The 24,902-nt window shown below is 35.9% G+C and overlaps 3 protein-coding genes and 2 pseudogenes across 5 annotated transcripts; 3 read left to right on the top strand and 2 right to left on the bottom strand.

Annotated features, from left to right (window-relative positions):
• Positions 1 to 1,882: 1,882 nt before the first annotated feature.
• LOC120012562 (MLP-like protein 34) lies at positions 1,883 to 8,128 on the top strand. Its single transcript, XM_038864004.1, has 8 exons — positions 1,883 to 2,149; positions 2,471 to 2,750; positions 2,884 to 2,920; positions 3,666 to 3,735; positions 4,443 to 4,483; positions 5,147 to 5,375; positions 7,009 to 7,206; positions 7,538 to 8,128. Exons 1-8 carry the CDS (start codon positions 1,963 to 1,965, stop codon positions 7,816 to 7,818), a joined length of 1,323 nt encoding a protein of 440 aa, XP_038719932.1. The 5' UTR covers positions 1,883 to 1,962; the 3' UTR covers positions 7,819 to 8,128.
• Positions 8,129 to 12,160: 4,032 nt separating this feature from the next.
• On the bottom strand, positions 12,161 to 12,598 carry LOC120012563 (zinc finger A20 and AN1 domain-containing stress-associated protein 1-like). Its single transcript, XM_038864006.1, has one exon. It carries the CDS (start codon positions 12,596 to 12,598, stop codon positions 12,161 to 12,163), a length of 438 nt encoding a protein of 145 aa, XP_038719934.1.
• A 1,843-nt stretch (positions 12,599 to 14,441) lies between these two features.
• LOC120012741 lies at positions 14,442 to 17,668 on the top strand (annotated as a pseudogene).
• On the bottom strand, positions 17,514 to 22,361 carry LOC120012743 (30S ribosomal protein 3, chloroplastic-like). 3 transcript variants are annotated; one of them, XR_005471277.1, is made up of 6 exons: positions 22,005 to 22,361; positions 21,132 to 21,409; positions 19,358 to 19,511; positions 18,496 to 19,264; positions 17,949 to 18,051; positions 17,514 to 17,851 (listed from the first exon to the last, which is right to left on the bottom strand). XR_005471277.1 is itself a non-coding variant. In XM_038864209.1 (5 exons), exons 1-3 carry the CDS (start codon positions 22,284 to 22,286, stop codon positions 19,448 to 19,450), a joined length of 624 nt encoding a protein of 207 aa, XP_038720137.1. In that variant the 5' UTR covers positions 22,287 to 22,352; the 3' UTR covers positions 17,514 to 18,051; positions 18,496 to 18,668; positions 19,358 to 19,447. The 3 variants fall into 3 exon arrangements, 2 of the variants coding, with proteins under 2 accessions (XP_038720137.1, XP_038720136.1); XM_038864209.1 differs by having other exon boundaries at positions 17,514 to 18,051; positions 18,496 to 18,668; positions 22,005 to 22,352; XM_038864208.1 differs by having other exon boundaries at positions 17,514 to 18,051; positions 22,005 to 22,352.
• Positions 22,362 to 22,611: 250 nt separating this feature from the next.
• Positions 22,612 to 24,415, top strand: LOC120012742 (annotated as a pseudogene).
• Positions 24,416 to 24,902: the final 487 nt, after the last annotated feature.

Here is a 24,902-nt window from a genome sequence, read left to right on the forward strand (position 1 = left end):
GTGTTGTATTTCGTCATTAATTTCTCAAGAACCGTGTAACAAAGAATTGATTTAGGGTTTCAAAAAGTGCCTTTTCACTTTAAAATCAGTTTTTTCGTGCCAATATCCTCTTTAGTTCACGTCATTATTCTGCAATGGAAATGGTACACATCATATTTCCATAGTGCCATGTCACGTATATATTAAACGCTTTCCGATCTGTCAACGGAGCACATCAACGCGTTGATTGATCAGGACTCTTTAAAACGTAACAGTTGATCTTTCAATGACTAAGGGTCCGTTTGGTAGAGTGGAAATATTAATTTTCAATGCTAGTGGAAAAACTGTGGGAAAAAAAAATTAGCTTAAAGCTGTGTAATATGTTGTAAGGTGTTTGGCGAACTAAAAATTGATGCTAGCAGAAATGCTGTTGAATTAAAGTATTATAAAATTAGATTTTATGATTTTTATACTAAATTTTGTTATTAAATTTAATCTAATAAAGATACTTTTTATTAAAATTAATTTTAAGTATTAAATTATTAAATATTTTTATATCAAATGCTAAAATGATTATTTTAAAATATTAATTAAATGATTTATTAATAAAATGTTAATTAGATTTTTTTAAAAAATATTAATGATTTATTAATAAAATGACTTTTTTTTATTAAATGACTTATTTTGTTGTTAAAAATGTTAAAGTAGAATACTAAATTAATAAACTGTATAATGATTAACTTCAGTGGGGCCCACTTATTTTTAAAAGAAAATTGATAAACTTTAATATCATGATGCGTGGGCCCATGTGATTTGTAATTAAAAAAACCACACAATTCAACCACCAATTCATAGCCATACAACCCAATAACCATATTTTTAACCACTCAACCCAACAACCACAAAATAACCACACAATTCAATCACCAATTCATAACCATACAATCCAACCACAAAATAGCCACACAATTCATCAATATTTTTTTAAAAAAATTCAAGAATCAGATATTATTAAAATAATTATTATAACTATTAAAATTAATGTCAATCAATTCTAATTTAATATAGTAATTTATTATGTTATAATAATTGTAAAAAGTATTAACTTTAAATTAATAAAAATTGATTGTAGAAATGAATATTTAAATGGTTTGAATTTAGAGTGTCTGCTGTGTGGTGGTACTGTAAAAGAAACTATAAATCTGTGAAAATTGTACTTTTACTGTAAATTTAGAATTTTTGTTAAGAGTTTCTGCTATGGATGGCCTAAGTTGTAACTTGTAAAAATGGGTTTTCTGTCATGAATGTAGAAATTCTGGGCCCCCATTGTCTTCCCCCTAAAAGGCCTATTAGAGGGAAGGAAGGCTTGCTATTATATACAAGATTTTTGCTGGGTTATTACCCGATGTGGGTTAAAAAACCCCCTCGCACTCGTGGACTGGGTATCTCTGTGCAAGGCCCAACGAGTGGACTTCTTATCGAGGACGAGTGCACACCTGCTCCGATACCTTGTAGAAATTCTGGGCCCCTATTGTCTTCCCCCTAAAAGGCCTATTAGAGAGAAGGAAGGCTTGCTATTATATACAAGATTTTTGTTGGGTTATTATGCGATGTGGGACTTTTGTCCAACAATGAAAAATGACATTTACCCGAAAAGTAATGGATGAAACAATTAATGTAAAAAAAAAAAAAGAAAAGAAGAAAGACGTCAAATTAAAAATACAAAAAAGTGAAAAAAAAAAATCGCAGCGAAGCAATGAATCAGGTGTGACAATAACAGCTTTTAGAAAAATAATAAAGAAGTAATTGATGTCAAAAAAACCTGCAAAATGGGTTGTATCAATAATTACAAGGTCATAGATCTTGTCCTATAAAAGGATCAAGAACAAGATGGTCTCTTGCATACCATCCTCCCTCAGAAAATTTAGCTTTTCAAGGTTATAAGTTAGAAGCTTAGCAATCACAAAATAAGATTTTCTGAAAATGTCAGTTCATGGTAAGATGGAGGCCGAACTAGAAGTCAAGGTTTCTGCAGCCCAGTTTCATGAAGTGTTCAGCTTCAGACCACACCATATCTCCAACATGACACCTGATCACATACAAGGTGTTGATCTTCATGAAGGCGAGTGGGGAAAGCAAGGCAAAGTCATCTCCTGGAACTACGTCCACGGTAATTATTCATATATATCTATATATCAAGACCACATAATATTATTATTCAACAAATATGAACAATAATCCTGCAGTCTGCAGATCAGATTCTGCATTATTTCATATCGTAATTGATTAACTACAACCAATAATCTCTAATTTCTGGGTTCAATCCCACGTTTTGCAGTCCATCTGGACAGTTTTTCTAATAATAAAGAACATATCATCACTAGATTACGTTTTTTTTTACAACCGAGAACGACATAATGTAAATTTGTCCTTGGTTAATTTTATACTAATTATGAGGTATATATGTATTAACGCTGTGGTGTTGTGGTAGATGGGGTTCCAAAGGTAGCGAAGGAGAGAGTGGAAGCGATAGATGATGTGAATAACTCAACATCATTTAGAGTGATTGAAGGAGATATATTGAACGAGTACAAGGACTTCTTGATAACAGTTCAAGCTACTCCAAAAGGCCAAGGAAGCTTGGTGAAGTGGACTTTTGAGTATGAGAAGCTGAAGCCGGATGTTCCAGATCCACAATCCTTGCTCAACTTTGTAGTTACTGTCTCCAAAGGTATTGATGATCACCATACCACCACCACCGCCGCTGCCTAGCTAAGCCAAATAAAAGCACCCACTACTACTTGTGTGAAAGAAATAAGAGGTTCATTGAGCCCTAGACTGCTTTTATGTGTATGTATTGGTTGTATTATGTGTGTAAATAATATGCATGTGCGCATCTTTCAGCATAAATGGGGCTTTATTGGCACCTCACTCTGTCAGAGTAATGATGTATCTATATATGTATTGTAAGAGTTTGTGTCAGGGTTGTATTATGTGTGTAATTAATATGCACGTGTGCATCTTTCAGCGGGCTTTATTGGCACCTTACTCTGTCAGAGTTATGATGTCTCTATACATGTATTGTAAGAGTTTGTGTCAGTCCATGTTAAGCAATTGCGACAACAAACATTTGTTGGCCCATGGAGCATATATTTTAACAATCTATTGGCTCATGGACAAATTTCACTATCCAACAATACAATTGTATTGGCTTCAATTTGGTGGGCCAAGCATGGGAGAAGGTAGTTTGGATTGCCCCATGCTGGCCTACTTTTATATAACGTGGTCCACACCAATCACTTTTCCTCCATCGTAAAGTTAATGCTAGAGAGAAGGTACTCGCGAAAGTGAAATCGCGTTCGACTCCGTCGTTCTCCGTGTACAACTGATCTACCATCTCCGATCGAACGACCGCCGTCCACCTTTACGGTCACTCAATACACGGACTCACTTATTTAGGGTTTGTATATCTTTTCTGGATATTTAACCACAATGCGCGGCTCTTCCTCGATTGGGTTTTGTTCTCTTCCTTCTTTCATCAGGTGCAATTCCTTCTCTTTTTATCTCTGCTTTTTGTACATCTGCTTCAATCTGGTCATCATGCTTCATTCACGGTGTTTGATTCGTGTGATTTTGATTCACCATCTGTGATTTGTTTTATTGAATTTCGAATTCATTGATGTTAGATCGTGAATCTAGCTACGATGATATTGGATTATCGTTCTACCAATGTCAATTGTGTTCTTGTGTGTGATTGTATGTAAAATTTGCGACTTATCTGCCATTGTTTCATTTATTGCTCTCAGATAAGTTTTTTTCTTGATTGAATGAAATAAACTTTAATGGGAAAGCAAAGTAGTGTTGCCTCGCTGAGTGATGTGGTAAACCAAATGGCTAGATACTCGATGTCGATATAATTTTGGTGCGAATTTATTGGTCGAGAATGTGGTACCTGAACTAGTTGTAGAGCACTTTATATAAAATACTCATATGCGCTTATTTTGACTGGAATGGCACATGAGCTGGCTCTTCTTGTCGAGTACGAAGCAACCCATGCTTTGATGAATTTACAAAGATTGACAGAAATCATAGCGATTGTTACAGAGTGGGTGTTATGTCAATTGATAATTGCTATATTGCACTAAGTGGATGATCTCATTCTGCAGCTCTAGAGAAAGCCAAATCAAGAGTCTTCTTGTACTGGGTTTGTCGAAAGCATGTGGATGTGGTTTCATGTTTATCTTCTATTCCTTTATGCATTTGTGGATGAATAAATAGACTGCAACGACTACTACAAGTCATCCTCTGTCACACCACACAATTAAGCAGACAATAACAGGTCCTGTAATCCATAGAAGATTGATATTTAGTATTATGGATTCTAAACTTGTATTGGCTAGGTTGGGAGCCAAACCCACACTAATTAAGTTCCTTAATATTTGTGTGTCACTATTGGTATGTAGGGAACACTCTATATTCAACACAAGTGGTTATGGACATTGAGGTTTGTTCACCAAAGTATGGCCAATATTATAGATTACGTTTTGTCTATGTATATGTTGGTTTCTGTGGATTGTGATGCGTGACCTTGGTTGAATTGATGCTGCAGCCACAAGTGTGGGAAGCATCTCGCTAATATATTGATGATCTCCAATCCTTCATCAATTTCATCGGCGTCATGATTCCTGCATCTTGATGGAATAGCCTCCATCGTCTCCTAGAGGAGTTGTCCACCATTTCTAGAATGAAGGTAAGTTCGGATATTTTGGTGTGAAATAAATTGGAAAGATGATGAACATATATATATATGCATGTAGTTAATCCCGTGAACCGTCCACTGGTTTGTCTGGAAATAAACATACATGCATGAGATTTATCAAGACTTTACTGTGCACATGTGATACACATGTAAACAAAATTAATGTCGGCAATGGTTTTTGGCAAGTAATGTTTTGGAGTGACTTGTGTCAAAAAAAAAAAAAAAAAAAAGCTTGACTACTTTTTTTTTGTCAACAACTATTTCAGTACATGTAATGTAATACACATGTAAAAACAAAAAAACAAAAAACTGTCGGCAAAGGTTATTGGATTGTATAATTTTGGAGTGACTTATGCAAAATAAAATAAAAGGCTTGAATATGGTTTTTTTTGTTAAAATATTTGGTAGTTAATGTTGCCGCCTAAAAATGAGCCCAAAATGAAGCCATTAGATATAACCCATTGTAGAGAAGACTTTTCCATTTGTGGCCACTTCACACATGCACAACTCTCGAGGAGGTTTGTTGTCCCCAACAATGCATGCCCATTGGAAGGGCAAAGGATTTACTGGAATTATTCCAGCAATTCTACCTCATCTCCACCATTGAATGCATTAAGTGTAGTATTGTTAAATCAATGTATTATTGCATTGGATGGTGGAGATGGGTGAAATTGCTGGAATAATTCCAGCCCCCTTATCATTGGAAGTGCTCTTAAATCGACATTCGTATTTTCTAAAACAATTGCAAGTGGCTTATACATATATATACATATATATAAAAGGTTCATATATAAATATTAGCCCATCATCTTAGTCCGCTCGTGGGTGTTAGGCAATGTCCTCGAGTTTGGGGTGTTTGGCTTGGACAACTAAGCCTGACACTCCTCGTTGGAAGGTTATGGATCTATTTTGCAGGATCTTATTACATATTGTCGGTCACAGGCCTTAAATGAGAAAAATATAATTAATGGGACCTAATAAAAACTTAGTGAGTGTATACTAAGGTGTTTGGAGAGGATACAAAACTTCAAACACCCAAAAGTTTATAATCAATATCATCCCAATTTTTATCTAAAAAATTTTGGGTCCGCTATATGAATATATGAGAAAATTAACGAGAATTCAATCCGTGTACTGTCATGATCAAGAAATCTGAGACAAAATCCTATCTTCTGTCATGATTGACCATGTAGTCATGACTTGGGGAAGCTAGAAAACCAAAAATATAATATTAAAAACACATTAAAAAATAAATAATATTATATATTGCACTGATATACATGATTTATATATTTTGAATTGTTATAGATCTTGTCAACTTTCATGACAGTTCAATGCTATATTAATCTATTGAAAAAATAAAATAAAATAAATCATACGTGATTCCTATATATGAAGCTCCATTATTGACATTATTAGATTAATGGCATGATTGATCATCTTAAAGATAAACTAAATTTCATAGTAGGAGTTGTTTCATTTTCTTGGGTTTCTATTTAAAGATAAACTAATTCTCAAATTTGGGTCCAATGACAATAAATTAGCTCTCAATGATTCTCTTTAAATTAATATGATGATTGATGACAAATATTAAATTATTAAATATTTTTATATCAAATGCTAAAATGATTATTTTAAAATATTAATTAAATGATTTATTAATAAAATGTTAATTAGATTTTTTTAAAAATATTAATGATTTATTAATAAAATGACTTTTTTATTAAATGACTTATTTTGTTGTTAAAAATGTTAAAGTAGAATACTAAATTAATAAAGATGCGTGGGCCCATGTGATTTGTAATTAAAAAAAAACCCATAGACGCCTCAAAGGAAGCTCCGATTTAGAGTTTCTTTTGAGATAACGGTTCCGCTGGAGTTTAGCATGCGTTTGGCAGGCGCTAAGTTGTAACTTGTAAAAATGAGTTTTCTGTCATGAAAAATGACATTTACCCGAAAAGTAATGGATGAAACAATTAATGTAAAAAAAAAGAGTTGAGAATGACATCAAATTAAAAATACAAAAAAGTAAAAAAAAAAATCGCAGCGAAGCAATGAATCAGGTGTGACAATAACAGCTTTTAGAAAAATAATAAAGAAGTAATTGATGTCAAAAAAAACTGCAAAATGGGTTGTATCAATAATTACAAGGTCGTAGATCTTGTCCTATAAAAGGATCAAGAACAAGATGGTCTCTTGCATACCATCCTCCCTCAGAAAATTTAGCTTTTCAAGGTTATAAGTTAGAAGCTTAGCAATCACAAAATAAGATTTTCTGAAAATGTCAGTTCATGGTAAGATGGAGGCTGAACTAGAAGTCAAGGTTTCTGCAGCCCAGTTTCATGAAGTGTTCAGCTTCAGACCACACCATATCTCCAACATGACACCTGATCACATACAAGGTGTTGATCTTCATGAAGGCGAGTGGGGAAAGCAAGGCAAAGTCATCTACTGGAACTACGTCCACGGTAATTATTCATATATATATATATATATATATATCAAGACCGCATAATATTATTATTCAACAAATATGAACAATAATCCTGCAGTCTGCAGATCAGATTCTGCATTATTTCATATCGTAATTGATTAACTACAACCAATAATCTCTAATTTCTGGGTTCAATCCCACGTTTTGCAGTCCATCTGGACAGTTTTTCTAATAATAAAGAACATATCATCACTAGATTATCTTTTTTTTTTTACAACCGATAACAACATCATGCAAATTTGTCATTGGTTAATTTTATACTAATTATGAGGTATATATGTATTAACGGCGTGGTGTTGTGGTAGATGGGGTTCCAAAGGTAGCAAAGGAGAGAGTGGAAGCGATAGATGATGTGAATAACTCAACATCATTTAGAGTGATTGAAGGAGATATATTGAACGAGTACAAGGACTTCTTGATAACAGTTCAAGCTACTCCAAAAGGCCAAGGAAGCTTGGTGAAGTGGACTTTTGAGTATGAGAAGCTGAAGCCGGATGTTCCAGATCCACAATCCTTGCTCAACTTTGTAGTTACTGTCTCCAAAGGTATTGATGATCACCATACCACCACCACCGCCGCTGCCTAGCTAAGCCAAATAAAAGCACCCACTACTACTTGTGTGAAAGAAATAAGAGGTTCATTGAACCCTAGACTGCTTTTTTGTGTATGTATTGGTTGTATTATGTGTGTAATTAATATGCATGTGCGCATCTTGCAGCATAAATGGGGCTTTATTGGCACCTTACTCTGTCAGAGTAATGATGTATCTATATCTGTATTGTAAGAGTTTGTGTCAGGGTTGTATTATGTGTGTAATTAATATACACGTGTGCATCTTTCAGCATAAATGGGGCTTTATTGGCACCTTACTCTGTCAGAGTAATGATGTATCTATACATGTATTCGGGTGCCAGGCCTATGCTGTAATAAAAATTACAGCAGACTCCACTGTAACTTTTTCGGAGCACAAAATTTTTTTTATTTAATTTTTAAAAATCATAAATGTGTAGCATTTGATCTAATGAATCCAACGACATATTTTTTATTCGAAAAAAAAATCAAATTCATCTCGATCGAAACATCGAATGTTTTGTGTTTATATTCGATGGTCTAAAATTGTCATGTATTTTTCATGTTTAATATGATTTTTGTTTCGAACATAAAATATACCGTTGGATTGTTAGGAAGAATACTACACATTTATTATTTTTAAAAATAAAAATAAAATTTTTTGCTAACTTAAAATCATATTACAACGGGACCTGTTATAATAAAAATACAGCAAATCCCCACCACCCATATGTATTGTAAGAGTTTGTGTCAGTCCATGTTAAATCGACATTCGTATTTTATAAAACAATTACAAGTGGCTTATATATATATATATAGATAAAAGGTTCATATATAAATATTAGCCCATCATCTTAGAGTCCGCTCGTGGGAGTTAGGCAATGTCCTCGAGTTTGGGGTGTTTGGCTGGGGCAACTAAGCCTGACACTCTTCGTTGGAAGGTTATGGATCTATTTTGCAGGACCTTATTATATATTGTCAGTCACAGGTCTTAAATTATAAAAATATAATTAATAGGACCTAATAAAAACTTAGTGAGTGTATACTATGGTGTTTGGAGAGGATACAAAACTTTAAACACCCAAGAGTTTATAATCAAATATCATCCCAACTTTAATCTAAAATATTTTGAGTCCGCCACATGAATATATGAGAAAATTAATGAGAATTCAATCTGTGGACTGTCATGATCAAGAAATCTGAGACAAAATCCTATCTTCTGTCATGATTGATCATGTAGTCATGACTTGGGGAAGCTAGAAAACCAAAAATATAATATTAAAAACACATTAAAAAATAAATAATATTATATATTGCACTGATATACATGATTTATATATTTTGAATTGTTATAGATCTTGTCAACTTTCATGACAGTTCATTGCTATATTAATCTATTGAAAAAATAAAATAAAATAAATCATACGTGATTCCTATATATGAAGCTCCATTGACATTATTAGATGTAATGGTATGATTGATCTTCTTAAAGATAAACTAAATTTCATAGTAGGAGTTGTTTCATTTTCTTGGGTTTCTATTTAAAGATAAACTAATTCTCAAATTTGGGTCCAATGACAATAAATTAGCTCTCAATAATTCTCTTTAAATTAATTTGATGATTGATAACAAATATATATTTATATATCTAATACCTTTTTCCAGGAATTATATGATCTCCTATTCATGATTTATCACTTTTTTATTTATTTTTGAATAAGATATATAATATAGAATGGCAGGTATTGGTGAGTGAGTTGACAATAGGAGTTGTTGTTTCGGTATTATACCTTATCTGCAGATTAATGGGGCTACATCAAACATCAACTGTACCATAAATTAAGCCATACATTGATCCTCCCCCCCAAAAATAGCGATAAATTTATTGTGTGACATTATTGACATGCTTACCACAATAAAAAAAATAATTGATTGACTCAAGAATTGATCTTTCTAGAATAAGTATCCAGGCCCAACATGATTTATTTCTTACTTTAATTTGTACAAGAAGTAGGTTTGTAAGTTAGAACACATTCTTAAAATGAGAAACAACAGTGCTAGACGTCTTAGCAATTAGGATTTCAATGATCTCAGTTACTGAGGTGTATGGATATTATTTAAAATGCATGTGAAACCCATCACATACACTTTAATTTTTGTCCATACACTTCAGCAATTAGGATCACTGAGATCTCAATTGTTGGAACGTTTATCTTTTTATATGCCCCCTTTGATTAAAGGTGTTGATTTACAAGAGGGAGAGTGGGGAAAACAAGGCAAAGTCGTCTCTTGGAACCACGTTCATGGTAAGTAATTTATTAAACCATGTCTAATTTAATTACTCACTAAAATTCACCATATACATATACATCACACCATGTTAGAATCACAGACGAGTAGTTCGAGCTACATTGAGAGAAGTTTGGTGCAGTGGACTATGGAGTATGAGAATGAAGCTTAGCTAACCCAGATGTTCCCAGACCCATATGAGATGCTTGAGTATGTAGTCCATCTTGTTAGCATCATTGATGAAAACCGTTGTTTCTTTATTTCTTCAAACGCTGTCGTTTTATTACTCTTGGAACGACTTCGTCGTTTTGTTTCATTTTTATCAACTTGTAATATTGTATTGTTTTCTTTTGAAAGTTGATGACATGCTTATGTATACTATGTTGTCTTCTTCCCTCTCTGCAAGAAGCTTATGAATAATATTCTTACCAAATACATTGATGATCACCCTACCAAGTACTCCTAGACCTTGAATTGAGGCATGTCATACTAATTACTAGTGTTAAAAATAAGCGGTCTAGCTAATTGGGCCGGAGATCTAACCAGTGGAGTGTTTCTTGTATGTCTTCTAATGTCTTGGATTATGTTGGGGCACAATCAAAGAACAACAGTTGACAATAAACCCAACCGGGACAAAGGCTGTGCTATCTAACAAGTAATAATCAAACAGAAGTAAAGCAAGTAGAGAAGAGAGGAGCACATAGAGATTTACGTGGTTCGACTAGAACAAGCCTACGTCCACGGGGTCCACGGGGTTGAAAGAGTATTCTACTAGATGAAGAACCAAGCCTCTTGAACACCTTCCAAGTTTGCTTAAACAAGCTTTGATTACACCTCTCAAGATTCACACAAGAAATCTCACTCTTGTTTACTCAAGAAATTAATCTCTCAAAACTCTCTTCATGTGTTGAGTGCTTCACGTGTCCGGACAGCAACTCCACCTAGATAGCCTGCTCTCTAACATGTTGAGTGCTCCACCTGTGACTTGTCCAGATAGTAACTCCACCTATCCGGACAGCTTGCTCTCTACATGTTGAGTGCTTCATCTGTGCGCCCAACAACACCACCTAACCGGACAACTTTCTCTCTAACAAGCTCTCTGATTACACAGGTATTTTGTTTAAAATTTTTTTGGGTAACAAAGTGAATTTTCAATCATGTTCTTATAGACTCATGTAGCTGACTTCAAAATTTTAGGATAAAGGCTCGGATGATAATGATGATTTTGGGTAACAAAGTTATCTATACGCTTTTGATTTCATGTAAACTTCAAGTTATTTGAAACATTGTTTTGACTTTTGAGTAGAACGCACTTGAGTCTTTTGGTTTAACATATTTATACCACTTAACTCCACGATACCTCATATTTATAGCATTGGGTGATCCATGCTGTTGTTCTTACTTGTCATCATTGATGATTGGATAATTGTATGTATAAAAAAGTAAACAAATCTCGTACACAAACTAGGTTCTTGCAATAGATGGGGTCAGGGATATTGTGTAATTATCTACTCAAATTGTTAGTAGCGGCAAGTTATGAGGATAAACAATTCTTGTAAAAACAACATAGATTGAAAATCTGTGATATGTTAGCCAAAATTTATGAACATATAAGTCGTCATTGAGTCACACAAGTATAAAGACAGCCTTAGAATGAGAAGAAACGATTTAGAATGAAAAAAATGGGCATTGCTCGTGCCACCTTTCTCTATCGTACCACTTTTCGAAAACAATACCTACATGCATTTTAATTTAATGCTTTGATTCAATCTCTAATTGAAAGGTCATGAAGATTGGAGGTGAATATATCATGAAGATTTATATTGGTTCTCACCAGTTGAGTTTCTTGCTATTTGAAGTAATTTTATATGCTAAATTGGAGGTAAATATATCATAAAGATTTTGGAATCAAACACATAAAGGTAGCACAAGAGAGGAGACTTGACTAAAATCTTGTGGCTCCACAATTGGTTTATAGCCTGATTAAGAAAGAAATCGTAATTAATACAATGCTCATTAAATAAAGTGCAATAATTTCTAAGTCTAGCTATAAAGAGTGATGTACTTCTTCAAACTCTGCCTTCCAATTTATCAGCTTTGACGACCGGATTTTGCGAAACCAGAACTTTACGAGCAGGTGTCATCCAATCGACGGTGCAACAGTGCTCTTCCGGGTACCGGTGGCTCCCGCAGAATACGTCCTTGCAGCGGCACTGAAACCCCAATAAACCCACCTTCTTGTTGCACTTCTTGCACCTCTGCTTCTTTGCTCCATCTGCAGCTTCTGTTACAGCACCACTTTCAAGAAGTGGTGACGATGATGATGATGATGAAGGATTTGGAAAAACAGTACTACTAGTTGGGATAGTTGGTGAAAGGGAATGGAGTGATTTAGTAAGACATTGTTTGAGAGAATCTGTATAACACTTGGAGCACATATTGTTGTTCTCTAGAGAGGCGTAGAAGCCACATCCTTCGACACAAAGTGGTGGAGACTGTGAATCCATCTCTTCTTCTTTTTCTTCTTTGTTTGAGGACTGACGATGATGTTTGAGTATGTCTTTGCGGGTGTGTGCTTGTTATGTATGAACTTTGGATGGTATGCATATATATAGAGGGGTTTTTGTTGGACGCGCGTCTTCATTACAAGTAGGATTCCGAATAATAGTAGGAGAAAGTGAAAGGGGAAATATCTTCGTGGCCCACATTCGGCCCCATCATCTTAAAAAACCAAATTCAATGCTTTTCCTATGACAGAACTAATTCACAAGTTTCACACTTCATTTTTTTTCCTCTGAACAGAGAAAAATTGGTTAACTGTTATGCATGTTCACATGAATTTGCAAGTCTAACAACTAACAGAACCAATATGCTTAATCTCAAAGCGCAGCAAATCTTGTTTTCTTCAGAACAATGTATCAAAATAATACTTGGTTCAGCAAAAGGAGTTTCTGATGAGATACTCCATGACAGACTTATTAACGCATAATACAGCGCATTGTGAGCCATAATCCAACGGCTTTTACCCTTAGGTATCCACACGCATTCAAGAAGATGATTCTTTGCCTAAACGACCGTGGTGGTAATGGATATCTTACACAGTTAACCTTTTGATCCCTAATAGTCTGGCCTTGGTATTGAAATTTGAAAAGATGCTATTTCCAGCAAAAAGACCAACACAACAAAGGTAAAAAATTTAAGAAAATCAACAATCTACACAAGATGTATAAAATAAAGAAATCCCAATATATAACCTTGAAAAAAGCACTGTTCCAAAGATTGATACATGTTAAATCTTGATTTTCAATCCCAAAAAGCACAACTCACTTGATTTTCTTCTTCTGAATAAACAAAGAGACCAACTACAGCAAAAGGAAAAAATTATTGTCCGAACAAACCCACACACATCTACATGTACATGACCAAAGACGCACATTAATTCACAGAAATATATGACATACAAAAATAAATGGACAAACGGAGTAAGCGAGATTAAATATAGATCACTTTGGGTGGTGCGATAGGGATAGTGGAATCATCAGCTGGCGACGTTCCTTCTTCTTCTTCGTCAATCGCAACTACTGAAGCTGACACCCTCAAATTGTTTTTCCTTTTTCGACTAGGTCTCAGTTCACGCAGAGCAAGGGACTGCGAATGTAAAGAAGACGGTTCTGGTCTGAGACAGATTGGGGTCTTCAAGGGTGTGTAGTGGAGGAAGTTTCGAGTAGGTACCATTAAGGGATTGATTGTGGCGCTAATGCCTGCTTGAACTACCATTGGAAGCATTTCTGTGTTCAAGAGACACAGAGACAGAGACAGAGTCTCGTATGGAGCGATCGAATTTCACAAACCTGCATGTTGGGTTTGTTACTGATAATCCCTTAATGGGCCTTAGAGTCAAGCACGGCCCGCCCAGCATTTCCTTTTCGACATCTCTCGAACAACATCATGTGTTTATGAAATATTTACATATTTGGATCCAAATTCGGATTGAATTTCTTACGTACTTAATTGACCAACCCTAAATTGGTTTAAATTCAAATAAGTAAATTGGACAATAACCTTATTCGGGTTACGGTCTGAACAAGTAAATTAGACAATATTTTTATGTTTCTATTCGGATTCAATTTTCAACCGGGCAAAATTTTTTGTATTTGAACTCGGATTTCGAACATATAACTTATATCGAATTTTGTTTAATTCGAGTCGGACAAATTTGATCATCCGAATCGGATAAAGATTTCTCACCCCAAGTTCTACATCTGTAGATGGGCTGGACTTAAATCCGCTCTTTAAAGATAGTGTGACCAGCCCACCATTGCAAGCCCAACTAGTAGTTCACACTTCACACAATCAAACTCGATGACCTAATTTAACTCACGGATCCATTACCGCATCAGCTTCTACTGAAAGTCTGAAAGAAAGCGAGAAGCTAGAAATGGAGAAAGTGAAGATGACGATGATGCGGACGAGTAGAAGTGTTTCTAATGCTTTTCGTCTTGGAAAAACAGGTAATTGTACGAAACGTCTCTCTTTGTCTTCTCAAGATTTAACCCCCAAGTTCGCCGTAGAGAATCGTTGCAGTGAATTGAATACTATAGATGACGCTGTTGCTTTGTATAATCAAATGGTTCATATGCATCCCCAACCTTCCATTGTCGAATTTAATCGATTATTGACCGCGATTGTGAGAATGGAGCATTATTCTACTGCGGTCTCTCTTTTCAAAGTATGGAACAGCTGGGAATACGACACAGTGTTCATAGTTTGAGTATATTGATTAATTGCTTCTGCCACCTAAATTGTGTGGATTATGGTTTCTCTGTTTTAGGTAAAATAATTAAACTAGGTTTGTCACCTAATATCATAACATTAGCGACCCTTATCAACGGATTGTCTGTGTAAGGTAAACTTGATCGTGCCTTTAGGCAGTTTGTTGACATTTTGGATAAGGGGTATCAACCTGATCCAATTACATACAACTTGCTTATAAATGGCTTGTGTAAAGTAGGCAGGACCAATGATGCTCTTCATTTGCTTGAGAAGATGAAACATAGAGGTCATATGCCTGATGTGGTAACATATAATACAATCATTGATAGCCTATGCAAGGATAATTTGCCTATAGAGGCTTTGGATTTGTATTCTAAAATGGTGTGTAAAGGCATTTCACCTACAATTTTCACTTTCGGCTCCTTAATTGTGGGTTTCCGCAACTCAGGCCATTGGAAGGAGGCTGTAAAATTGTGGAATAAAATGTTGGGAAGAGACATCAGCCCAGACGTATTGACTTTTAATATATTGGTTGATATGCTTTGTAAAGAAGGAAAGTCTTTGGAGGCTCATGGTGTTTCTGAAAAGATGATTCATTTTGGGTGAGAGCCTGATGTTGTCACATACAATTCCTTGATGGACGGATATATTTTGCAGGAAAAAATTGACGATGCAATGAAAGTGTTCAATTTAATGGTTCAGAGAGGTTGTCAACCTGACGTGTTTACTTATAATATTTTAATTAATGGATATTGTAAGAGTGAAAAGGTTGATGAGGCATTCAGGCTTTTTCATGAAATATCTCAAAGGGAATTGTGCGCTGACGTTGTTACATACAATACTTATAAGTGGATTATGCCAAGTAGGCAAACTTAGGTCTGCTCAAGATCTTGTCAAGGAGATGCTTGCTCAAGGCCAATGTCCTGACGTGGTTACTTACTTAACTTTGCTTGATTGCTTGTACAGAATGGGAAAGTTTAATGTTTTCAGGGTGTTATTTTCTAACTTCTTTATCAGAGGTTTACAGCCTGACGCACATGTGTTCACAGTAATGATTAAAGGACTTTGCAAGGAATGGTTTTGCAGGGAAGCATATACATTGTTCAGAAAAATGGAAGGGGATGGTTTCTTACTAGATAGTCACACTTGTAATACAATAATTCAAGGTTATCTTGAAAACAACGATATATCAATGGCAAAGCAACTTCATAGGGAAATGGTTGGTAAAGGATTCACAGCAAATGCCATCACTGCAGTCATGTTTGAAGGTATGAGATCCAGTGATCCAGTCAAATCATAGTAGTGAAAACATTGTTAGTTGATTTGCAATTTATCTACAATGTTGTTTATATATGTAGTGCTTACTTTCCTCCTACATTTGACATCTTTTTTTTGAGCTGGAAATCAAATGTATCATGCTTTTGTGGGTTACATTCTATCTATCAACTGTCGACATTAGTGAGGTTTATATACGTAATGCTAGCTGTAGTTTACTACCACATTTTACAGATTTTACGTCTATGAGCTTTTGCACTCTCTCTCTCTCTCTCTCTCTCTCTCTATTTTTAACTTGATTTGACATAATTCTCTGTAGCTTTATCATAGACTATCCATATCCATGCCCCAGGTCTGATAATTGGATTAATGACATGCCTTGGACAGTTGCGTTGGACTTGCTATTGCGTACAGGGTCGTTTAATTGAAACTTCTCCAGTATATTGCGCTGTTATTTGATATAATTATCTGGTTGACAAAGTTGCTATAGTTTTGATTAAGTGGTTTTGTGCATTAAAACTTAAAAGTAAGATAATCTCCAATGGTCGGAGTTTTAGTTTAGCAACTGATGTCTGTTACTCAATGGTATTTAAAAAAAAAAAAAAAACTGATGTCTATTCTTCTAGAACAAGCTATTTTAGCCATTACCATGCGGTTGATTTGGCAAAGACGGAATAAGTTTGTCCATGCGGGTGAATTTTTGCATCCAAGCCAAATTGCCAAGCAAGGAGTGTGTATGGCAGATGAGTTTCTCCTAGCTCAGGTTGAACAAGGTGATAGTGTGTCTGTGATGCCCAGTACTGAGATGGTTTCTCAAGGTTGGAGGAGGCCTCCGCAAGATTTCATTAAGGTTAATTGGGATGTTTCTGTTGATAGTAGAGGTAAGTGTACTGGTGTAGGAGTGATTTATAGGGATTGTATAGGAGATGTGATGGCATGTAGTACATTTGTGCGTCCGACGGATCTTGAACCAACACTTGCCGAGGCTTTGGGGGTGTTACATGCTACAAAGTTAGCGGCAGAGTTGGGTTTTTATAAGCTTGTTCTAGAAGGGGATTCTTTATCTGTGGTTGAAGCTATCAAAGGTGGTGAGTTGCCTCCGACGACATGGAGGGCTGTAATTTTGGAGATTCAAAAGACTTTTGTCTAACTTCGTTGCTTGGTCTATTTGTCATGTGAAACGAGATATTAATATGACAGCTCACTTGTTAGCAAAAGTTGCTGTTCAGAGCCAACAATTCAAAGTGTGGATTGAAGATGCACCAGGATTGAAGATGCACCATGTCAGATATTATCAGGAATTGAGGAGAAGTTATCGTGCAATGGAGAGTTTGCTTAGCCAAATTGAGCATATTTAAGTTAACTCATTTGTTGTTTTAATTAAAGTATTTGTGTTCCTTTGTTTGGTAGCTTTCCTATTGTAATCCACCTAGTGGTGGCGCGAGTGCCCTTTTTTGGCCTTCAGTTCAGATCCCAGATTGGCTGGATTATTGAATATATTCAGGTCTACAGACCTTTTCAAAAACAAACAAAAAAAAACCTTCCCCTTCGTAATGTTTGCACCCCCTTCCTTGTTGCCTCTTTAACAAGTTTCTTTCTTCCAATTCGTAAAAAGACGTGCAAAGAGCGGGCATATTCTGCAATTACTTGTTTGATTGAATTGTTGACCCAACTCCTTGTTGTTTGAAGAAACCCTCCACCTCAATTGGTATCTGTTTTGGGACTCCGAAAATCGGCTTTGGCTGTATATTTGTTAGCATATTCTCATCAGAAAAGCGTCAAAACTTCGTTCAGTGAGCTTGCCCTTACCCAAGAGTAATACATATCCAGAAATTTGTGCAAACCCGTATCTTACACTTCATATTTTCAACAATATAGAAATCTCTAAACATTACTCTTCTCGGTCTAAACTCTGCAAAAAAAAAAAAAAAAAAATCATTGCAATGAAAATGAATTCTTATGATCACTACATGGGGCGTTCATCATTCATAAAAAATTAAAAAAAAAAAAGAACAAGACAATTATCAGATTAAAACATATAGTTGTTACTTTCACTGTTATTGAAAATAAACTCCCTTTCCCTGAACCTTGGTAAATAACAAACAAAAGCACATACTCCAGTGTATTATTCCATGGACTTGGATTCTAGTTTAGTGCCATCACCCTGGTCTTTTGGTAAATCCATACCATCAAGGGTATCTGAGTGTTTGATAGTGCTTGTATTTTTCATTTTCTGTTCAGCATCTTTACCATCCTCAATATGTTGTTCTCTGCCAGTCTTATTCTCATGTTCCTGTTGAATTTCACGTTGAGGCAAAACTCTGTGTGTGTGTGTTTTTGTGCACAGAATACTTACCATATCAAACCTACGTGGGTCGTGCTCATGTTTATGTAGGGAATTCCCGGAGGAGCTGAAGGAGACGATGTCAAGCTTAATCTTTCCATCTTCAAGATGTGGCGAATTCCCGAAGCAGCAAGAAATTCCTGGCATTTTCTCATCACAGTTCAGCAAAGATTTTGCGTATCAACCTGAATAAGAAGCTACTGTATCTCAGAGGAGTTAAAAGCTCTCTAAATCAATTAGACCATAGAAGGACTACAGATATGTAGCTACAGCAGCAGAAGAGGCTTTCGAATCCGCAGCACGAGCTGCTGTTGAACTATCAGTCAAGATTCTCACGAAATGACTCAGATAATCATGGCAGTCCAAATCATCGCCAAGGAAACAAGAATGTTTTTGATGATAGGTTGCAGACACCTAAACACCAAATCAACGATTATAAAACTCTAGAAGTTATCAAGAACTTAAGAAACAAGTTAGGAATTGAAAATATTCATCCTATTGAGAAATGAGAACTTGAGCTCAGAATCAGAAGGTGAAGAAACAACTGAATTCTGCAGCCAACTCATCTGGAAGATGGCAACAGCATAGCAGGCATAGCAAGGACAATAATCGATTCAAGTTCAGATTCAGAAGGGGACATCATCTTCAAGAGAAGACAGTCGCCAGCGCCACAGCACTAGAATGAACCAAAGGTTTACTCAGTAGTTTCTGATGGAACTGACGACAGTGCTTGTAAGGGACATGAAATCATTCCATGGACAAAGCACCATCCATTTGATTCCTGCCTCAAATGCAAATAATCACCAAAATTTTCACCAACACAATGGAACAGCAGACAATGTTTCAGAGGGTGGAAATAACCTTGGCTACTTACCTCAAAAGTGGATTCCACTAAACACTCGTGCTGATGCCATGGCAAAAGAGTATGGAAGCACGTCATCCAGATTTTGTAGAGCACTTAAAATCACCGCATCAGACACAGACAAAAACCATTTGCCAGTGAGCACAAGGCGACCACCACGTTGGGACTAAGAGGTCAGGATAGTAAAGTTAGTTTCAAAAATGCAGTTACTGCATAGCCAGAGTATATGATTTGTTTTCATCCCCCATTTTTATATGACAGAACTAATTAACAAGTTTCACACTTCTTTTTTTCTCAGAACAAATAAAATTGATAGGCATCTATGCATGTTCACATGAATTTTAAGTCTAACTACTAACAGATCCACTATGCTTAATTCAAAGTGCAGCAAATCTTGTTTTGAACATGTACTTGAGACAATCAATTAAAGTTCAGGTGCCAGAGAGCCTAACTAAGATGTTTCTCAGGATAAAGTCATAAAACTGAATGGGGATTAATATTCATGTAGCCCCCTCCAGCAAGCATGGGATGAAAGACTAAATGAACCCTAATTTTGCAAGTGCAGTTTCCAAGGACATCAAACAACACTATATAACCAAAGATGGCATTTGGTCGCCCATCACCATAGGTAAGAAACTGTCAACCATCATCTCAAGAAATAAAAGGAATGAACATTTTGAAACAGAAAAATCAGATAAGATGATGACTGATATTCTGAACTAAACTTGTGATGAGATGTTAGAGTCAGGTCTCACAAAAAAATGTTCCAACAATAGTCAAGACTCAAATATAGCATTCAGTCAGCAGACATGCTCTAGATGTGAAGACCAGAAATTTGTGCATCTCAAAGCAACTAAAATAAAATATTTTAATCAAAACAGAACTCTATGGTCGCATAAGCAAGCAGAAGATAATGAGATTAACCCGTTAACATCTCATCTTAGTACCATGTTGGATTTGAGTCTTACTTAGGATTGGATTCAGTCTGACTACGTTTGTAAGATCGATTTATTAGGGACAATTTAGAGTTGTAAGAGAAAAAGAAAAACATGGATTTCCCATACTGCAATCAAATACATTAGGGAGTATACAACAATCCGCCGAAAACTAGTCTATACTCTTTTAAAGCAATTGAAATAAAAACAAAAAACCTATTTCCACTATCTCAAAATTCTTTTAAGTACATGATCCTAAAGAATTACGGAAGAATTGATCCCAGAAAAAATCTATAACAAAACTTGAGAGAAATAATACATGATTCAGCACAAGGATTTTCTTATGAGATACTCCACCATAGACTTATTAATGCATAATTGATAATACAGTGCATCGTCAGCCATAATCCTACAGCTTTTACCCTTGGGTATCCACATGCATTCAAGAAGATGATTCTTTGCCTAGATGACCGTGGAAATGGATATCTTACACCAGCAAAAAGACGAACATAACAAAGGTGAAAATTTTAAGACAATCAACAATCTACATAAGATGTACTGATGTAGTAGTATATAAAATAAAGAACTCCCATTATATAACCTTGAAAAAAGCACTGTTTCTAATGTTAAATCAAATCCTGATTTTCAACATAAATAATTTCTCACATCTAGCACCAATATGAACTCACATCAACAAAATGAGTAATACAACCCAGATTCCATTTTTACAAGACTGAAAGCTATTCGATGGGTCCAAAAAGGAACAGCTTACAAGGAGGCAATACTAACATTTGCAAGGGACATAACCGAACCGAATAAGTCTTAAATCCCTTATAATCAATAGAACTTACGACAAATTGCCACCACTCGCCTGCCACAAATTAATGATATCGGTAGCCTGATTCAGAAGGAGAATCATCTGCTTCTGGGATATCCAGGGCTTGCTTTCAAGCAACACCTTGAGCTCTTCCCAAGCATCTTTCCTCGGCCAAAAGTAGTAAGGGCTGAGTGGGATTGTTCCATGCCCAGGTATACTCTGGTCAAGGCCAATGCCAATGTTCTTCTCCATCCAAATAAATTTTGATACAAGCCGTGGTTTCTCCATTGGCTTTACAACCACTCCAAGCTTCTGCAGAACCAAGAGAGCATAAAAGTTTACAAAAATGTGGAATGGTTGTTCCAGTAACTGAGAAAGCATAAGAGAGGAAAGGAACCCAAACACACAGAGAAGTTATATTTTTGAAAAATGAAAAGCTCACACCCAAGAAATTTTATAAGCTATATGAGGCTCAATGAAGTGCAACTTCCTGCGGTTCTTCATCCCAAAAATCAAAGTTCATTTTATTTCAAATTACATTCCACTTAACAGGGAACCCCATAAAGTTAATTCAAAGTAAGTTTAGGGAAATAAAATCTAAAATCTTTCTTGACAAAACATTTGAAGCCTGAAGTAAAATGAATCAAATTCCCAGGCAGAATTGCATTCAATAAATACATACAAATACACAAACACAAATCGCTGAACAACCTATCAACCCCAAAAAGCACAACTCACTTGATTTTCTTCTTCTGAATGAACAAAGAGACCAACTATAGCAAAAGAGAAAATATTATCTTCCCAACTAACCCACACAAATCTACATGTACATGACCAAAGATGCACATTAATTCACAGACATATATGCATAAATGGACAAACGGAGGAAGCGAGATTAAATTTAGACCTCTTTGGATGGTGTGGTAGGGATAGTGGAATCATCAGCTGGCGACGTTCCTCCTTCTTCTTCGTCAATTGCAGCTACCGAAGCTGACACCCTCAAATTGTTTTCCCCTTTTCGACTAGGTATCAGTTCACGCAGAGCAAGGGAGTGCCAATATAAAGAAGACGGTTTTGGTCTGAGACAGATTGGGGTCTTCAAGGGTGTGTAGCGGAGGACGTTTCGTGTAGGTACCGGTAAGGGATTGATTGTAGCGCTCATGCCTGCTTGAATAGACATTGGAATCATTTCTGTGTTTATACTTTATAATAGAGAGACAGAAATGGAGCGAGGCTAAGGAGATGATGATTAATGGATCGGATTTCACAAACCTGCATGAAGTTGGGTTTGTAACTGATAATCCCTTAACGGGCCTTAGAATTGGGGTTCACCAAACGGCCGTGGATCGACTAGAGCACACTGGTCAAAATCAGACGCCAGCTCAAAAGGATGGCAGGTCTGGGCCTAGACTTAAATCCGTTCTTTAAAGATAGTGACCAGCCCACCATTGCAAGCCCAACTAGTAGTTCACACAACCAAACTCGATGACCTAATTTAACTCACGGATCCATTACTGCATCAGCATCTACTGAGAGTCTGAAAGAAAGCGAGAAGCTCGAAATAGAGAAAGTGAAGATGACGATGATGCGGACGAGGAGAAGTGTTTCTAATGCTTTTCGTCTTGGAAAAACAGGTAATTGTACGAAACGTCTCTCTTTTTCTTCTCAAGATTTAACCTCCAAGTTCGCCATAAAGAATCGATGCAGTGAATTGAATACTATAGATGATGCTGTTGCTTTGTATAATCAAATGGTTCATATGCATCCCCAACCTTCCATTATCGAATTTGGTCTATTATTGATTGAGATTGTGAGAATGGAGCATTATTCTACTGCGGTCTCTCTTTTCAAAGTATGGAACAGCTGGGAATACGACACAGTGTTCATAGTTTGAGTATATTGATTAATTGCTTCTGCCACCTAAATTGTGTGGATTATGGTTTCTCTGTTTTAGGTAAAATAATTAAACTAGGCTTGTCACCTAATATCATAACATTCACGACCCTTATCGACGGATTGTCTGTGGAAGGTAAACTTGATCGTGCCTTTAGGCTGTTTGTTGACATTGTGGATAAGGGGAATCAACCTGATCCAATTACATACAACACGCTTATAAATGGCTTGTGTAAAGTAGGCAGGACCAATGATGCTATTCATTTGCTTGAGAAGATGAAACGTGGAGGTCGTATGCCTGATGTGGTAACATATAATACAATCATTGATAGCCTATGCAAGGATAATTTGCCTATAGAGGCTTTGGATTTGTATTCTAAAATGGTGTGTAAAGGCATTTCACCTACAATTGTCACTTTCGGCTCCTTAATTGAGGGTTTCCGCAACTCAGGCCATTGGAAGCAGGCTGTGAGATTGTGGAATAAAATGTTGGGAAGGGACATCAACGCAGACGTATTGGCTTTTAATATATTGGTTGATATGCTTTGTAAAGAAGGAAAGACTTTGGAGGCTCATGGTGTTTTTGAAAAGATGATTCATTTTGGGTCAGAGCCTAATGTTGTCACATACAATTCCTTGATGGATGGATATATTTTGCAGGAAAAAATTGACGATGCAATGAAAGTGTTCAATTTAATGGTTCAGAGAGGTTGTCAACCTCGCGTGGTTACTTATAATATTTTAATTAACGGATATTGTAAGAGTGAAAAGGTTGATGAGGCATTCAGGCTTTTTCATGAAATATCTCAAAGAGAATTGTGTGCTAACGTTGTTACATACAATACTCTTATAAGTGGATTATGCCAAGTAGGGAGACTTAGGTCTGCTCAAGATCTTGTCAAGGAGATGCTTGCTCAAGGCCAATGTCCTAATGTGGTTACTTACTTAACTTTGCTTGATTGCTTGTGCAGAATGGGAAAGTTTAATGTTTTCAGGGAGTTATTTTCTAACCTCTTTATCAGAGGTTTACAGCCTGATGCACGTGTACAGAGTAATGATTAAAGGACTTTGCAAGGAAGGGTTTTGCAGGGAAGCCTATAAATTTTTCAGAAAAATGGAAGGGGATGGTTTCTTACTAGATAGTCGCACTTATAATACAATAATTCAAGGTTATCTTGAAAACAACCATATATCAACGGCAAAGCAACTTCTTAGGGAAATGGTTGGTAAAGGATTCACAGCGAATGCCGTAACTGCAGCCATATTTGTAGATATAGGAACCAGTGATCCAGTTGAATCATGGTAGTGAAAACATTGTAAGTTGATTTGCAATTTATCTACAATGTTGTTTATATATTTGTAATGCTTACTTTCCTCCTACATTTGACATCTTTTTCATCTATGGACTCAGCTTCTTATCTTTGAGCTGGACTTGTTATTGCGTACATTGCACTGTTATTTGATACAATTATCTGGTTGACAAAGTTGCTATAGTTTTGATTAAGTGGTTTTGTGCATTAAAACTTAAAAGTAAGACAATCTCCAATGGTCAGAGTTTTAGTTTAGCAACTGATGTCTGTTACTCAACGGTATTTAAAAAAAAAAAAAAAGAACTGATGTCTGTTACTTCTTTTAACTTCCCCTTTGTAAGGTTTGTACCCTCTTGCTGCCTCTCAACAAATATCTTTCTTCAAATTCGTAAAAAGATGTGCAAAGAGCGAGCATATTCTGCAATTACTTCTTGTTTGATTGAATTGTTGGTCCAACTCCATGTTTGAAGAAACCCTCCACTTCAATTGGTATCTGAAACTTGGTTTGGGACTCCGAACATCGGCATTGGCTGTATATTTGTTAGCATATTTTCATCACAAAAACTTCGTTCAGGAAGCTTACCCAAGGGCAATACATATCC

The sequence above is a fragment of the Tripterygium wilfordii genome, chromosome 13 (genome assembly GCF_013401445.1).
Source record: "Tripterygium wilfordii isolate XIE 37 chromosome 13, ASM1340144v1, whole genome shotgun sequence".
Lineage (NCBI taxonomy): Eukaryota > Viridiplantae > Streptophyta > Magnoliopsida > Celastrales > Celastraceae > Tripterygium > Tripterygium wilfordii.

What these genes read in the sequence shown, in the direction of transcription:
- LOC120012562 (XM_038864004.1), top strand. Translation starts at nt 1,963, where the DNA reads ATGTCAGTTCATGGTAAGATGGAGGCCGAACTAGAAGTCAAGGTTTCT. An exon ending in AAGTGGTTATGGACATTGAG is followed by an intron (nt 4,484 to 5,146) that starts GTTTGTTCACCA and finishes AATATTTGGTAG; the next exon opens with TTAATGTTGCCGCCTAAAAA. An exon ending in TGTAGTATTGTTAAATCAAT is followed by an intron (nt 5,376 to 7,008) that starts GTATTATTGCAT and finishes TCACAAAATAAG; the next exon opens with ATTTTCTGAAAATGTCAGTT.
- LOC120012563 (XM_038864006.1), bottom strand. Translation starts at nt 12,598, where the DNA reads ATGGATTCACAGTCTCCACCACTTTGTGTCGAAGGATGTGGCTTCTAC.
- LOC120012743 (XM_038864209.1), bottom strand. Translation starts at nt 22,286, where the DNA reads ATGATTCCAATGTCTATTCAAGCAGGCATGAGCGCTACAATCAATCCC. An exon ending in CTACCACACCATCCAAAGAG is followed by an intron (nt 21,410 to 22,004) that starts GTCTAAATTTAA and finishes TTGGTTCTGCAG; the next exon opens with AAGCTTGGAGTGGTTGTAAA. An exon ending in GCGAGTGGTGGCAATTTGTC is followed by an intron (nt 19,512 to 21,131) that starts GTAAGTTCTATT and finishes CTGACCTCTTAG; the next exon opens with TCCCAACGTGGTGGTCGCCT.